The sequence below is a fragment of the Littorina saxatilis genome, linkage group LG7 (genome assembly GCF_037325665.1).
Source record: "Littorina saxatilis isolate snail1 linkage group LG7, US_GU_Lsax_2.0, whole genome shotgun sequence".
NCBI classification, from domain to species: Eukaryota; Metazoa; Mollusca; class Gastropoda; order Littorinimorpha; family Littorinidae; genus Littorina; species Littorina saxatilis.
In genome coordinates, this window is record NC_090251.1 from 23,537,935 (window position 1) to 23,555,810 (window position 17,876).

General features: G+C 44.9%; 2 protein-coding genes across 2 annotated transcripts; both read right to left on the reverse strand.

Annotated features, from left to right (window-relative positions):
* Window positions 1-570: 570 nt before the first annotated feature.
* Window positions 571-12,362, reverse strand: LOC138970991 (endonuclease V-like). The gene is made up of 7 exons (XM_070343584.1): window positions 11,320-12,362; window positions 10,783-10,888; window positions 8,413-8,599; window positions 6,851-6,985; window positions 4,480-4,632; window positions 3,070-3,267; window positions 571-2,302 (listed from the first exon to the last, which is right to left on the reverse strand). Exons 1-7 carry the CDS (start codon window positions 11,699-11,701, stop codon window positions 2,237-2,239), a joined length of 1,227 nt encoding a protein of 408 aa, XP_070199685.1. The 5' UTR covers window positions 11,702-12,362; the 3' UTR covers window positions 571-2,236.
* A 3,220-nt stretch (window positions 12,363-15,582) lies between these two features.
* LOC138970158 (uncharacterized) lies at window positions 15,583-17,841 on the reverse strand. The gene has a single exon (XM_070342646.1). The coding sequence runs from the start codon at window positions 17,839-17,841 to the stop codon at window positions 15,583-15,585; it is 2,259 nt and encodes a 752-aa protein (XP_070198747.1).
* Window positions 17,842-17,876: the final 35 nt, after the last annotated feature.

Below are 17,876 nucleotides of genomic sequence, written 5' to 3' on the forward strand. Positions count from 1 at the left end.
AAATTAAATTGTCCAAATCAATTTAAAAACACTTTCATCTTATTCCTTGTCGGTTCCTGATTCCAAAAACATATAGATATGATATGTTTGGATTAAAAACACGCTCAGAAAGTTAAAACAAAGAGAGGTACAGAAAAGCGTGCTATCCTTCTTAGCGCAACTACTACCCCGCTCTTCTTGTCAATTTCACTGCCTTTGCCATGAGCGGTGGACTGACGATGCTACGAGTATACGGTCTTGCTGAAAAATGGCAGCTACTTGACTAAATATTGTATTTTCGCCTTACGCGACTTGTTTATATTTAGCGCAGACTACACAACATACACATCATAGTTAGTTGTTCTTTCTTTAGTTGGTGTTTAACGTCGTTTTCAACCACGAAGGTTATATCGCGACGGGGAAAGGGGGGGGGGGGGGGGGGGGGGGGGGGGAGATGGGAGTTAGTTGTTCGTCCCGATAGCAGGATACACTGAGTTGATCAGAATCATGGAACAAGCTCCAGATGTTGTAAAAAGATTGTCCGGGGTAAAGGCACTCTTATTCATTCACACAACTGAAAATCCTGACAGCTATTTCCAGAAAACGTCTATTCACAGTGCTTGAATGTTAAAAACAACAAATTGATGTATCTACCCATTCTTAAGACTTTAAATCATAACCCCAAGTAAGGGAGTATACAATTAAAATAATCATCTTCATAAAATTACTTATTTTGTACAATCCATACTTAACAGTGTTATTCTTGGACCCTCTCTAAAAACCACACACACACACAAAAAAAATAAAATGTAAAAACAAGTGTACAAAAAAAGAAAAATTTGAGAAATTATTTCAAATTCATCATATCACAGGCAGATCAAAGGTGTACTATCACACAATCACTCTCATGGTGTATCTTTTTCTTATGTACAATGTAATATGTTAGAAACAAAAAATTCATTATCTAATATACACAAAACAAAATTTTCTCAGAGATTTTGTTGATTTTTACATCAAACACATACAGGAAATATTACTCTAAACGCTGACAATTTTAGTGTGACATTCAGTAAGGCACTATTCATTTTGTGTTTACAGATAAACAGATGTACTGTATCACAGTCAGCAGGAATGTGATAAACATTCTAAATGTCCCAAGAGTTGGTAAAAAAAACACAGAAAGTATTAAATACTTTAACCATTTCTGAGTGATGCCTTTTTTGCATAACTGATGACCATAAACCGAATGTGCTGCACAACTGATGAAAGACGTGCAAGGACAGAGCTCCAAAGCACACAAAAAGGCCTTAGGGGTTGTGACCCGATATGTTTAAAATCCAGCATTCGACTGAACATCATTCAGCCAATCTTAGAACATCTTTGGAATGATTGTTATCTGTACATGCTCAGGGGGAAACCACTGCCATCGAAAAAGGACTTTCCAGTGGCAATTCAACACAGTGACAGAAGTAACATCTACTGAGCAATCATTGGCATGACATTATAAAACTGAATTCACATGGATGATTTCCTGATGATTTTGTATCTGATCAATCACTGAACACATCTTCTCACCAAGAAAATGGTCCCAAACTTGTTTCAAACAGTTCAATGTGAACAGCACTTTACCAAAGAATTTTCATCTCAAGAACTTTGTGATCCTCTCCTGCAAAACAAAAGTTCAAAAAGTTCAAAAAGCCAAGCAAATTTTGAGAAGATTTATCACAATACTATTCAATACTGACTTTTTCTTCTTCGTTCATAGGCTTAGACTCCCACGTTCACTCATGTTTTCAGCACAAGTGGATTTGTACGTGTATGACCGTTTTTACCCCGCCATTCAGGCAGCATACGCCGATTTCGGGGGAGGCATGCTGGGTATTTTCGTGTAACCCACCGAACTCTGACATGGATTACAGGATTTTTCCGTGCGCACTTGGTCTTGTGCTTGCGTGTACACACGAAGGGGGTTAAGTCACTAGCAGGTCTGCACATAAGTTGACCTGGGAGATCGGAAAAATCTCCACTCTTAACCCACCCACCAGGCGGCAGCGACCGGGATTCGAACTCACGACCTCCCGATTAGGAGGCCGACGTCTTACCACAACGCCACTGCGCCCGTCATTCAATACTGACAGGACATGAAAGTCCTGCCACTCCTTGTACGTCTTTTCAGTTCAGGTGCTGCAGCTAGGATGATTGTCATAGTGATGGGTTCACTACCAGTGGCTTGCTGCCAGTTTGGCCTTGCCCAGCCCTATGCGATGAATTCTTCAGGATCCCATTGTTCCTTGAGCAGGTATTCTCGAGAGCACATGTCAGCCTGAAACAAAGAATCCAAAGACGCTAGTTAACTAGAGGTTTCACATAGAAATCAACTATGAATCTTTTTCTTTTTTTTCTTAATGAAAAACTTGATTAATTTCATAGTTGTGAGTCTTCGTATAAACTGTCTCAAATGAAAATCAGACACAGGTAACAAAATAAACAAATAAATGATAAAGAAATTAGTAAATATATAAATACCTACTCAAATAACAGCAACAAGGAAGAAATCTGACAAAATAAAGACAAAATGCACACAAAAACAGAGAAAACAAATAAAAGAACAAGTCGCATGAAGCAAAATTAATACTTTTGGTCAATCTGTCGAACTCACAGTATGATACGCACTGTATTTCAGGAAGACAATGCCCTGACACATTCACGGGAAAACCGTACTGTGGCCTTGTGGTCGTTTATCATAGTCGTTTGAAGTGACAAGCCAGTATAGCGTAGTAGCATATAGCGCTTAACAGGAAAGCTCACTTTTCTTTATACTTTTTATTTTCTGAGCTTATTTTTAATCCAATTGGATTCAGGCAATGATAAAGAATAAGATGAAATCCTTTTTAGATCGATTACTCAAACTTCATTTTTTATTAGAACTCTTTAGATTTTTAATGATCAAACTCATTAATTAATGTTTAAGCTTCCAAGCTGAAATGCAATCCCATAGTTTGGGCTTGGTCAAAGATTGCTGTACCAAAATTTCCAACAAAACTTGACAAAATGTAAAAGCATGAAAAAAAAGAAAGCCCTTAATCTTACAAATCGGGTTGGCTCAGGAATCCTGTACTTGCAGCACTGGAGAGTCAAGGTCACAGCAGAGGTCAAACTGATCTTGTGACCAACGGACACGTAGATTGGGTTAGTGGTGGCGTCTGTGCTACGAAGAGCCTGACCCAGTGTGTTGCCACTGTCGGTTGTCAAAGTGAACGTGTCACCTCCCTTCTTCAGTGTCTGTTTCTGAGGAAACACCAGATACAAACATAAGTAAGAATAAAAATCCCCAAACAGATACAGTGGGACCCCCCCCCCCCCCCCCCCCACTTCTTTTACGACCTTCAAAAACCTGACAAAATGGGGTAAGGAGGGAATCTGAAAATGGAAGTACTTTCTTTCTTTCTGTATTTGGTGTTTAACGTCGTTTTCAACCACGAAGGGTTATATCGCGACGGGGAAAGGGGGGGAGATGGGATAGAGCCACTTGTCAATTGTTTCTTGTTCACAAAAGCACTAATCAAAAATTTGCTCCAGGGGCATGCAACGTAGTACAATATATGACCTTACTGGGAGAATGCAAGTTTCCAGTACAAAGGACTTAACATTTCTTACATACCGCTTGACTAAAATCTTTACAAAAATTGACTATATTCTATACAAGAAACACTGAACAAGGGTAAAAGGAGAAACAGAATCCGTTCGTCGCCTCTTACGACATGCTGGGGAGCATCGGGTAAATTCTTCCCCCTAACCCGCGGGGGAAAATGGAAGTACATTTACAGAGGTTATGAACAGAACATCTGAGAAAGGAGGGTCTTAAAAAGGAGGAAGTCTTAAATGTGGGGGGTCTTTAAAGGGGGGGTCCACTAGTATGGCTGGAATACTGTGAACAAAAAGTGTGTGCATTCATTTCACAATGGTACATGAGAAACAAAAGACCAGACATCCAATCTCACAATTGTCAACGATGACTCTCACGGCCTACAACACAGTTTCATGGAAAATAACACCACCAAAAACCAAGACGGAACTTTTTTGTTTGTTTTCTTTTTGTAACAAATAATTGAAAAACAGCATATTCTACAGCTAACCCAGTACAGCTTAATCAAACCGACCTGGACTTGATTTCATTTGCACCCACACACTCAGAAAAACAGACCAACATATATGTACATGTATACTATTTCCCTCCCCTCACTTTCTGCCAGCCATTAAAAAAAAGCAACAACTAATTAATCAATTGAACAAAGGATTCTATTTTTTTTTTTTTTTTTGGGGGGGGGGGGGGGGGTATTGTTGACCAAAATATGACATTTTACACTGATTTCGACAGTTATTGTTCACCTCGACAGCTGGCACGGTCTCGGAGAACACTTGACTGTCTTGATCTGTGTAAAGTGTCATATTTTGGTCAAAAATACAAATAACATATAATAATTTCATTCATCTTGCTACCTTTGCCTTGTGAGCTGCATTTTCTTCGATTCCGTCAACGTGTATGAGCGTTTTGCCCACACCCACACAAGGAACGTCCAGCAAGACTCCCAGCTGACAGGCCAGACCAAAGCCTCGTGGATGAAGCTGACCGTTGCCGTCCACCAGAATTACCTGCACATGCATTCAAGTAACAGACCTGTTTACCCCCCCCCCCCCCAAATGGTAATCACGAATGCAACTGGCGCTTTTCAGTAATTTGAGGCATCTTTCAGTAATCTTTTTTATCAACCATAAACCAGCTCGAAAACGATTAAACGACACGTTCGAACGCGCGCTACCATGCAAAACAAGTAAAAAATTGATGATCACCATGTTTACCAGTATTTTACTACACACACAGAAGCTCACACACACACACAACAACACAAGACACCTGATATATATGCAAGTTAACAAAGACAAGTTTACTTTATCCACACACAAAAACAGCACATTTATAAATTGATCTTGTGCTCCTTTATTATAACACTCAATTATGGCTTTGTATTAACTCATTCGCTGCGTGTCGGAACTGGAAGTCCGACACCTGTGTTTAGCGTTGGCCGCGTGCCGGCACTTGAGTTCCGACGGATATCACGAATTTTTAACGGTGTAAACGGTCCTGCTGACCAAGGGAAACAACCCCTGCAATGAACTTCTATCTGTCTACAGTGGAACCATTCACTGTAAACAGTTCCTTCCCTTCAATTGTTGGGATTAATTTTATTTTGTTGACGGTGTGCGACCCACGTGTTTTGACTTTTCCAAGATGGCGGAACGTTCTGCTGACAAGACGTAGTAACTTGAAAAGAGTGCTAGAACTTGTTATTCAGTACGGTTCTGATCTTGACCTAAGTGATGATGATAGTGGAGATGATATTTTAGATTCTGGTGACAAGTTTGTGCCAATGCCAATGGACGATCATTTGGGTGATGATTCGGGCAATGAAAGTGTCGATCATGACATTGTGTATGATGAACCCATGACGTAGAAAGTTGTTTGTCTTTTGCTTCAAAGAGGTAGTTTGACTGGATGTGAAGACAACTAAAGGTATGTTCTTTCAAATGTTTCATATATTTTGTAAAAGAGAAAGTTTCAAACTTTGTAAAAATGTAAGGCAGGTAAGGTTATTTTGTGTTGTTGATTTTTATTATTTTTTTTAAAATGGGTCAAAATCGCCCGATTTGAGGGAACACAGGGAAATTTAATAATTTAGACGCGCCTCGATTATGCTTGACACTCACCAGTTCAAGTCTATTTAACAGTAATTTTTGTTTCTGATTCACCAGCAACACTCTGATTCACCAGCAACACTCTTGACATTTGAAACAGTGCATATCAGCTTGATTTTGTGAGAAAAAGTACTGCAACAGTGAGTTACTGGTGTTTCATTCAAGAACAAAAAAGTAATACCGGAATTTAGACATCCAATCCATAATAATTCCGGACAATCCGGAAGTGTAAACAGGTCTGAAGTAAAGAAAGTAACATTTCAAACCCCTTAAATTCCAAACATTTCGATAACATTTGTTACATCCACCATCATAAAAAATAAACAACAAAATAAGATAAAACAAGAAGAGCAAACGCTCGATCGAGTCACTTTCGCAGTTCTGAATATTATATGAGGCATCAGATGGACAGGAAGAAATTGCTATTCACAACACAATGAGTCACGTTCACATAAAATTTGAGCCCGGTCACTTTTATAGTTTCCGAGAAAAGCCCAACGTTAAGTTGTGTGTTGCCGAACAGAAAAGGCTAGTTATCTCCCTTGTTTTTCTGATAACGTTCGTAAAAGGCTACAGATGTAAATACTTTGATGTAAAGAATAATCCTACAAAGTTTCAATCACATCCGATGAACTTTGTCAAAGATATAAAATGTCTAATTTTTCCTTTGACGCTGACCTGTGACCTTGAAAAAGGTCAAAGGTCAACGAAACCATCGTTAAAGTGTAGAGGTCATTGGAGGTCACGACTAAACAAAATATGAGCCCGATCGCTTTGATAGTTTCCGAGAAAAGTCCAACGTTAAGGTGGTGTCTACGGACGGCCGGCCGGACGGCCGGCCGTCCGACTAACACTGACCGATTACATAGTCACTTTTTCTCAAGTGACTCAATAAAAACACGAACAAAAACACACCGCACAAATACACAGACACTCACTAACAGTACGTAGAGGGAAAGATAGAGCTTCTAACCCGAGTACTTTTACCCACTGACACCTTGAAAACAATAATGATCTGATCAAAGAGGCAAAAACAATCAGGTTTTCTCTTTCTCTCTCTTTCTGCAATCTCTCTAGTAACAATGAACTTTTCATGAACTAACAGATCTGAACTCACATCTGGTTTGTACTGCGGGGCATTTCTCAGCATGGTTTGATAGAGAGAGACGAGAAATTCAACCTCCCTGAAGGCCAGGAATCCTGGGATGTATGGAGCTGTCAGCTCAATCATCTCCAGACGCTTGTACACCACCTGTGAATTCATACAAAAACGCAATGTATCGATTACTTTGGAATGGTGAACAAGCCCTCACGGGCCTCAACCACTGATCAAGTCAAATCAACTAATTAAATAAACTTTTGTATTTGAAATAGCTCATTGCAGTTGGTGTAGGCCTTAAGCTTATTTTAATCGTTTGTCCAGTGTTTAATTTAATTCTCTATTTTTGTATGAACTCAAATGTTTATTGTTCTTAGTATGTCTTGCTAGGCTAAGTTCTATTTAATCAGAGTATGTCTGCGTGTGCTTATACCTAGTGATATTGTAAAGCGCATAGTGCTTTTAGTTATGCGCTATAGAAATCTCCTTAATAAATAAATAAATAAATAAATAAGTCAAGTCAAGATTAAACATTGGAATTTCCTTCTTTGAGTCATGTGATGTCAGAGTCCGACAAAATCTCCATCTTTAGGTGGCTACCCGAGACGACAAAAAAAATGCATGTTTGTGTGCATTCAATCGTAAAAAATAAAATTCTAACAAAAATCGATCAATACATAAATGTTATTTGTATTTTTGACCAAAATGTGACATTTGACACAGATCTCGACTTTCGTTCACTTCGACCGCGCCAACCGCTGGTGTGGTCTCGGAGGAACACTGACCGTCTGGATTTGTGTAAAATGTCATATTTGGTCAAAAATACAAACAACGTGTATTATGAGATGGCATTAAAGAAAGCGTCCTTCCTTTGTAAACATTCATGTACACTAACACAGATCTGGCTGGGCTTTAACATGGGATAGGAGCATCCTTCCACTTGGACACATACCAACACTCAATTTCCTGGCTGATTCTTGTGCAAAGCCGGAATTATTTGCTGAATCAATCTGACAGAATGGCATGGGAGTCTGAATGACAAGACAAATAAAACAATTCAACTCTACAAAGAAAGAAGAAGTCAGGCTGTACACTTTTAGTATTTTTTCAAGTGGAAGGATGCTTTTACTACAGCTGATGGGGTCTATGTCGACCAAAAGAGAGGGATTCCCTGTAGGTGGAGTTCCTGTAGGGGGGATTCCCTGTATACAGGGAATACCACAGGGTCTAGGTCCTGTAGTGTTTCGCTGATATCGCTGAAAGTCACGTGATGCTTAGCGACATCGGTAGAAATTGATGTTTTTCTATCTTTTTTTATATTTCTTAGAAATTCGAACATGGTTTGCAAGTTTTATTGAAAAACTCCACCCTGTGGGAATCCCTGTATACAGGGAATCCCCCTACAGGAACTCCACCTACAGGGAATCCCACTCTTTTGGTCGACATAGACCCCATCGGCCTTACTACAGGTTAAAACCTAGGCAGATTGATCGCGTTTCACAACATTGTTTTCTCTTCTCTTTTTTGATAAAAACACACAGGGACATAATAATAATAATAATAATGGAGCATTTACCTACCTGGAGGTCAGGGAAGGAAAGAATGACGAGGGCGGCACAGGCATCCACATTGTTTCCTTTGATGAAAGAAATGTCCACCCCTCCAATGTAGAATGTCTTCCCCGTGTCCTTTCTGATGGCCTGAAGAATGTTCTTCACCTGGGGACAGTCACGTGTTACTAACTGCTTCTTCAGCTCCAACTGTTCTCTGCAATGACATGCAATGAAAAGCTTAACAAACATATGACTTTAAGTTTACTGAATTATTATGTAACTTCAACATTCACGACCAGTCTTGATACTTTAATTCCCCCGAAAGCGGCGTATGGCTGCCTAAATGGCGGGGTTAAAACGGTCTTAAACGTAAAAACCCACTCGTGCAAAAAACACGTGTACGTAGGAGTTTCAGCCCATGAACGCAGAAAAAGAAGAATACTCTAAAATTAATAGATTTTTTAATGATGTGCGATACCACAGTGACCTTACGAGTAGTTTTCTACTGCTGATAATTATGATGAAGTCCTGAGATAAACTTTATTCTCGAAATTTTTTGTCAGTTTCTTAAGAAAGACATGGGGAAGAAATGATAGAATTCGTACATGACACCATTATTCGCATAATCTTCTTCTTCTTCTTCTGCGTTTGTTTGTTTGTTTATTTGTTGCTTAACGTCCAGCCGACTACGCAGAGCCATATCAGGACGAGGAAGGGGGGGATGAAGGGGGCCACTTGTCAAGCGATTCCTGTTTACAAATGCACTAACCCATTACTTGTGTCCCAGCAGGCTTTAGTAAAACTAAATTAATACCTACTGGAAGATTACCACTTTCCAGTATGTTAAAATAGGCTTAACCTATCTACTGCTGGACTTACATCAGAACACTAACAGATTAAACTATACATGAATCGCGAGACAAGCAGCAAGAGAAGAGATTTTTGGAAAAAATACAGGTGAATGAGCAAGAAGGCAGAAAAAAGAAAAGAATTCATGAAGAAAAAGAGAGCATGACAGGAAAGAGGAACCAAAAATCTACCTAACAGCAAACTAGAAAGCTCCTGCGGTTCCAAAAACAGGAGGGGTCTTTAATTCTTCTGCGTTCGTGGGCTGAAACTCCCACGTACACTCGTGGTTTTTTTTGCATGAGTGGAATTTTACGTGTATGACTGTTTTTTACCCCGCCATTTAGGCAGCCATACGCCGTTTTCTGAGGAAATTCGCATAACGACGTCCTGGAACAATAGGCCGTGAAAGGTGGATGCAGCGCCTACAGGCTGTTCATCTACTGGCCGATGTGAATGCGTGATATATTGTGTCAAAAATTTCATCTCACACGGCATTAATAGGTAACATGCGCCACGAGTCGCCTTGTGTGGTGAGATACGTGCGCAATATAATTCCTCGTAAATAAAAAATAAAAAATGCGGTCAGCTTCGCAAAGTGTTCTGCGCGTAGTCCACTTCACCCAGTTAAGGACAGGCTGAAAGATCCTGGTTTGTTTGTTTGTTCGTTCATGGGCTGAAAATCCCACGGCTTTTACGTGACGTGTATGACCGTTTTTACCCAGCCATTTAGGCAGTCATACGCCGCTTTCGGAGGAAGCATGCTGGGTATTTTCGTGTTTCTATAACCCACCGAACTCTGACATGGATTATAGGATCTTTTTCGTGCGCACTTGGTCTTGTGCTTGCGTGTACACACGAGGGTGTTCGGACACCGAGGAGAGTCTGTACACAAAGTTGACTCTGAGAAATAAATCTTTCGCCGAACGTGGGGATGAACTCACGCTGACAGCGGCCAACTGGATACAAATCCAGCGCGCTACCGACTGAGCTACATCCCCGCCCGAAAGATCCTCGTAAAATGCACAGCATCATGTGCCTCTCCATAATGTTTGACAGGTTTGACAGGTTTGACTGAATCGCATTCTGCTAGATATGCAGTCATTGAGTCTGTTTTTGTAGGCAAGTGTGTGCAAACTCAACTATGTTCAAAAAGTCAGCAGTACCTATCTTCCCCTTCAACAATAACACACACTGTCCCTGTCACCCACTTCTCCAACTTCCTTTGAATGCAAAACCACTGGAAATAGTTTCTTAGGCCTAAAAAAAAAATAGGTGTGGTTACGGTAACCCGACCTACCCTATTTTTAGGGGCCGACCCTATAACTTTTTATTACATTTGTCAAAACAAAACAAACAAACAAAAAAACGAGTGCAGAAAACGCAATGAAAGCAAAAGCGCTCGAGTCGCACACTTATTTCCCTGTCAAGTAGGTTTAATTTGTGCACATTAAAAAAAAAAGTTTAAAAAAAAAAAGTGATTGCCTACCTTCCTACCCTATTTTTTTAGGCTATGTTACCTTAACCACACCTTTTTTTTTGTGGCCTTACCGCTCCCATTTTTTCCTTATCTCCTCCTCCACAAGATTGTCCCATTCCCTTGGTTGCTCATATGCTGAGCAGGTTTCACTGGCGTTCTTTTCTCTGTTGCCAGATTCTGAAACGATACAAATGCATGTATTTCATTGATTGTTCTTTTAATCCAAATGAAAATGATTTTTTTTGTGTGACTTATCATAAAACAGATATGTATACCTGTATATTATCACAAAATCTACAAAACAAAATGAGCATTGGTGAGCATGAGACAATGTTAAAAGACAAAAGAGATCTTTACGAACCAAGACAAGGACGGCACAAAATAAAATAAAATCACAACTAAGTACCCAAACCACATCAAACCATAAACTGTGAAACACATGTATGCTTCCGTCACTGCATACATCTGAACACATTCACTACAATCCACTCAGAATCATAAATTCTCACAAACTGACCCACAATCTCTGCCAAATGCATACACTTCTTATATTTAATTTCAAAATTTTGTTAACATAAAAATAAAAGGTTTACAATTCTTACACATACCTGACTTCCCTGAATCTGTCACCAGTGTTGTCTTCTCAGAGGGTGACATATCATCATGATTGCTGCATAATTCACATGTACAAGCTTTACCGCTACTTTCTGCATATGAATTCTGTATCAGAGTGCAGGCAGAGCAGAAATCTGGCTCAGAATTCCAATTTTCAACGTAGACTTCGATAAGAATTCCACAACATTTGCAGTAACGCTGTCCGCAAGGAGTCTGGAATACAACACCGCCAGTCTCTGCCAGTCTGCACGTTCGGCAAAGGTCGTTCTCTTCGTACATCCAGACCGTCACAGGGTCAAGGATAATCCCACACTTCTTACAACCTCCACTCGCGTCCAGTGCCATTGCTCTACTCTTTCTTTCTCTCACTGGCATACTTCAGCGACTGGGTTCTATGGAAGCTGATGACACATGTATGACAGACATGCGTTAGACAACTCTGCACATTTCTTCTTGTTTCATCATCAAAATTCTTCTTCATCTAAAGTGAAGGTAACGCACAAGAACCCTGATGAATCTCCTCTAGTTGCATATGCACCAACAGCCACTCGATCCTCTCTCTCTATCTCACTCACATTTCTATTGCTCAACCAAGTTTGAGAGTCCGGAAGCTATGTGGAGTAGAGACATCAACTCAGCTGCTTAGCTTTGCATCTCTATATAGATCTACATACGTGTTGAATGAGGTTTGGCTTTTTTTGTTAATATAGATCGGTTTGTGTTTACATTTATAACCCATGCACACTAACAAGTGACAGTTGTCCGTCGAAAAGTTTTGTGGCTGCAGAAACATCAATACTTCAAAAGTGTGGTGCGGTGTTACTCCCGGAAAACATTACGCAAGAACGGAGTAAGATTCGATTGGAAGGTTCGGGGTACTAACACTTGCATCAGTCTACAATCGACTTGTCTCAGTGGTGGAATCGAGACTTGGACCACAGGCGGAAAGTAGTGGTCCAGTAAACGATACCTTCCGCCTGTGCTTGGACATTGAAATCCCACAGATGAAAAGTGCAACGATCCAAGGGAGGTAAGGCTCGAAGTAGTCCGTTTAAAGGGAAATAAGACGAATGGCTTGTTGTAATGGTTCGTCTGCTATTCCAACTCTAGTGCTTTTGCGTGTAGCAAAAAAAGGCAACAAAGTACAATTTTGAAACTTGGACATACAAACATTCCGTATTCATGTTTCAGTGGAACATGCGTCCAACCAAACCATTACAAATCCAACTCTCTCTCCCTCCTCACTGGCACTCACACACACACACACACACACACACACACACACACACACACACACACACACACACACACACACACAGACTTGCACTTCTTTCTGAATTATTAGCTTTGTTTATTTTGTCAAAGAAAAATAATAAAATTCCTTTTCTGCAAAACATATGAGTTGCAGTTCACATTTGTAAGGTAAAAGACCTTCATGTAAAAAAATCGAAAATTTCAAAACTAAATTTTCATTTAATTAATATACTTACTCAACTCACATAAATGGCATTAACTTCAGTTCATTGCTAAGATATTGAAGTAGTACTCGACCCTGGTAAGGGGGGAAGTAACTCCCTAAGAAAAACAATCCGTAGTCAAGGACGGGAGTCACCTCCCCTACCGGTAACCCGCACATGCGCGGTCCTGCTACCGGCCGTCATTCCCCCACGGAAACACACACCTGTAACACATATAATGTTAGCGGGGATGGATGGGAGGGTATAAACGATGTGAGTTGAGTAAGTATATTAATTAAATGAAAATTTAGTTTTGAAATTTTCGATTCAATCACATATTCTTACCTCAACTCACATAAATGGCAGATTGCACATAAAGGCGGTGGGATACTCACATTAATCTCTTGGAAGTATCTGGCCTGCGGCAACCATAGCTGGGAGGCAGTTGGTACCGTCCGGATGAGTGCTGGCAATGCCCCGGAGGTAGTAGCTGAGGAAGACATCATGAGTCGTCCAGTATGCAGCTTTGAGGACGTCTGACATCCTTCCAGACTTGAGGACAGCTAAGGAAGTTGCCCACGCTCAAGCCTCGTGCGTACGAGGTGATCGAGGAGGAAGGACTGACTGCCCCCCCCCCTTTTGTGTCTGCCACCACTGATAAGCATGCCTTATAAGTGTGGAAGACCATCTGGAAAGCGTGGTTTTTGCAAAGTCTTTATTTCGGGCTTAAATGATCGAAATAAACAACAACTTCGGAGCTGATGCTCGAAACGGAGCGGTGCGCGACAAGTAAGCCTTAAGCGCGCGTACCGGACAGTTAGAAAGATCCGGATCGCCGGGGGCTAAAAATGTCCCGGAGAGGCCGAATGGAAATGGTCGGTGAAAGTTGACCAGGTTTTGGATTCTTGGCGAGAAAATCGGGACGGACACGCAGTGAAACCGAGCCGTCTCTTTCGAAAGTGATATCCCGGTCTAGGCCTGAGAGGCCGTGGATCTCACTGCCCCTCCGCGCGGAAGCGAGCAGTATGAGCATGAGAGTTTTGCGCGTAAGGTCAGAGAGACTAGCGTCTTGTAAAGGTTCAAAAGCACTAGAACGGAGAAATTCGAGTACTAGAAGAACGTCCCAAGCCGGGACAGAAGTTCTCTCCGTTGCAGAACTGAGGGCCGCGCCCTTTAGCACACTCGCGATAACTCCCCCGAGGGAGATGGAGCGTCCAAGTTGCTTAAAAGAAACAGAGATGGCTGAGCGGCGAGCGCGCAAAGAGGACGCGGCGCGTCCCCGAGCGGAGAGCCATGCCAGATGGTTTGCGACCTGCATTGATCGCAGGGCGACCGGGACAACATTGTTAGGCGCAAACCATCGAGTCCAAGCCAGCCAGCGTGACTAGTAGACAGAGGAGGTGGCCTGAGAGCCTTCTGGCCTAAGTCCAACAGCGAAAGCGGAGGCGCCTGAGCACCCCAGTGATCTCCGAACCCTCTCCAGGCGTGAGGATCCAGGCCCTCGGGGCGATAGTGCAGAGTCCCCGTTCTGGGCTGGAAAAGCTCCCCTCGCCGGCGGCCGAGCGGGATTGGCGGGCCGCTGGCGAGCTGCATGGGGTCCGGGAACTAATGCTGACTGGGCCAGCGCGGTGCCACGAGAAGGAGATGAAGCCGCTCTAAGTCGGCTTTAGGCTAAACCCTTCCGAAGAGTGGAGTGGGAGGGAAGGCGTAAGCCTCTAGCCCTGTCCAGCTGATCGTCATCGCGTCGATCTGCCAAGCTTCCGGGCCCGGAAACAGACACAACGATCGGGAGGCGACGTGAAAATCTCGTGGCGAAAAGGATGACCATCGGACGCTCTACCTGCGCCCAAAGAAGGAGGAGCGCCTGATGGGTGATGGTCCACACCGTGTGGAGGATCTGGAAGGAACGGCTGATGACGTCGGCAAGGACGTTCAGGCAGCCGGGCAGATAGCGAGCCGAGATCAGGATCTAAGAAAGAGTCTCGCATGCTCGGCTGGACCACAGCCGAGATCGGGACCCGCCCTATTTGTTGGAATAAGCAGAGACCGCCGTGTTGTCGTAAAGAAACAACACATGGGTGCCCTGGAAAGTGGAGAGAAAGTGATGAAAACCCAGAAAGACCGCCTCGAGCTCGAGGCGAATGTTGTGCCATAGACCGCTGCTCTTGTGACCACCGACCGGAAGTCGTGTGCGTGTCCAAGTGAGCCCCGCAGCCCTTCTGTGCTGCGCCCGCAAAGAGATGCGTGTAAGGAGGAGGAAGCGCTATGGGCACTCCCTGCAGAAGCCAAGGAGTGTTCATCCACTGAGGCGTGGTCTGCTGCAACCAGACCCCGAAACGGAACTGAGACGTCCCAGCCGTGTGACGTCGGATTCCAGACTGAACAGAGCGCCGCCTGAAAAGGGCGCGCCTGCAGTTTGAACGTTGAGTGGGACGGACTGCCCACTCCCGTGAATCGAACACCATGCCTTGGTGCAACACCCCGGGGACGACCAAAATTCTGCCGTAAAGTCCCAAGAAGGGGTGGCCGAGAAACTCCTCTATAGCCTGCTTCCGCAGAAAGAGAAGGATTTCCGCCTGTAAAGACTCCTGAGCGTCTGGGCTGACCGGAAACCGGAAGTTGGCCGGCGCCCTGGACGAAGGGGCTTTGCCTTCCTGCCAAGGAAGGCGGAACCCCGATCGAATCACCCCCATGCTCCATAGGCTGCTTGTCCGAGACAGCCAAGCTGGAAGAACCCGGAAGAGGCCGCCTGCTACCAAAAGGGCAGAGGCTGGGGGGGGTGACTGGATCGGGGGTGGCTCATTGGGGGTTGGGCTTGCGCCCAGACCCCCGCTTCCCGAAGGAAGGTTTACGCTGGTAAGGACGGGACCGTGACCCACCCCTACCTGCGCGAGACGACTGCTGCCCAGAAGAGCTGTCTGGCGCTGACGCAGAACTCCGTGGTTTGTTGCTGTGCTGCTTAAGAGCGAGTTCCGTCAGTTGCACCACATGTTGGTCACGAGTTTCCTCAGTTTGCTGCCGAAGGGCATCCAAAGAGCGTGACCCCAGCAACGCACCCTCTGAAAAGGGAGAGACTCTCAAAGAGTCTATGGTGGCCTTATCCGTCAGGCGAGAGCCGTTAAGAAAAGCCTCGCGCCTCCAGAACACCACCTGAGAGTAGAGCCGAGCAGCAAGCGTCATCTGACTGTCAGTGACCTTCGCAAGCGCCGCCAGGAGCATGGCAGCATCAGCCTCAATAGCATCGTCACGAAACCTAAAAGGCTCGATGGACGAAGCGATGGCTCTCGTGAGAGACCGGATGAGCGTTTCCGCTAAAGAGGTCAGTTCAAGGGAAGAACGCCCGCTTTCCTCCAGCCCGAGTAGACTCTGTTCCGTACAAACGGAAGTCCTATCTCGGCTATAACCATCCTGCCGCAAGCGAGCCAGTTCCGGAGTTACCGGAAGTGGAGCTGTGGGCAGCGAAAACGATGAGAGAAGAGAATGTGGCCTGCTAGGCAGCCGCGATCTTCTTGAATTAGCTGGGAGGCCGCCGCCTGCCTGAGCCGAGGTTAACCAAGGCTGAGCAGACGGGGGGGCTTCCCCATGAGCAGCCAAGAGAGGGTAGGGTGTGTTAGCGTCCGCCAACACCTGAGCCATCACAAAAGGGACGGAAGGAGATTCAACGAACCGGAACTTCGCCTTCGTGTCCCCCGCGCCCGCAAAATCTGCCAAAGCAGAAGGAGGGGGTGCGACCACAGTAGAATCGGCGGAGACACCCTCAGGGAAATACCGTGAGGTTATCTCCGCAGCCAACTCCAGAGTAGGGCCCAGTTTATTGGGAATCCGTAAGGGGGTAACAGATTCAGAGCAATCCTCATCCCCTTCCTGTTCCTCTCCAAAACCTTCCTGATCTCCATCAGAAGGAGGGTCCGGCAAACCGGAAACCCACCCGTCCACGGAAGCGGAAGTGGCTAGAGTCGGTTGAACAATAGACGGAAGCGCCGCAAACTGTCCACCAACAGCACCGCCGACAACCGGAACCGCCGCGGCGGAACCGGAAGTCGGGGCCGGAAGTCGATGCGTAACCAGGGACGGGATAGCAGGGACACTGCCACCGGAACCACTAGCCCGCTGTCCTCCACCGGAAGTGCCTGCCACAGCACAACCGGAAGTCGAGGACGACAACCCACGGGCAGGCCCGACCGGAAGCCCCGAGGGGCAACCAGAGGAGCCTACCCCCTGCGAACTCGAACCAGGAACGGCGGCAGCCGGACCAAGAGCTACAGGTCGATGACCGCCGACAGAATCTTGTAGGCCAGAGCTGGACAGACAAGACGCTGCTGCCTGCCCCCCAGAGGCCGGGACAGCCGAAACTGATCCCAGGGGGGCAGGCTGGCGCGCTTCGCCGCTCCCTAGCGCACCCGCCACGTGATGGACGGTGTACTGCCGGGGAGGAGCCGTCTGCGAACCCGGCGACGCAAAAGCGTAACCCGGGCCCGCAGGCAAGTGTGAGCCCCCAAAAAGATGGGGACTCCCACAAACGCCGCCCAACGCCGAAGCGCTGGAACCGGGCGGCGCTAAGGCCGCGAACCCCCCTGAAAAGGCAGGGAAATCCGCAACCAAACCAGAAAAATCCGGCCCGAGATCAGCCGACGTGATCGTCGCTGACGGCCGCAGCCTAGAAAGAGAGGCCACCCCCCCCACGCCAGGCGGGAGGGGAGCGACAGGTCTTTCCGCAGAATGTAAGGCAACTAGGTCATGCTTCAAGGTAGCAAACATTGCCAAAACTTCTTCCCGAGACACGGACTCGCTAGACCGTGGCGTCTGCGAGCGCGAGAGAGGAGAAGTAGAGCGTTCCTGCGTGGGAAAAACCGGTGACGGTGACGTGGAGTCGAGCGAAACCCGTTCTGTTTTCTTAGTCACCGGGTCAGTAACCAGAATTAAAGACGTAGCCTGTGACGAAGTTACAGAGGCACGCGTCTTTGATTTAGACTTAGACTTGTCCTTATCCTTCTCTTTCCCCGGTGAAGAGAGCAGAGAAACAAGTTTGCCCTTGCTTTTAGAGTTTTTGTCCGCCATTTGCAATATCGAACACGCGCACGTGTAGAAGAATT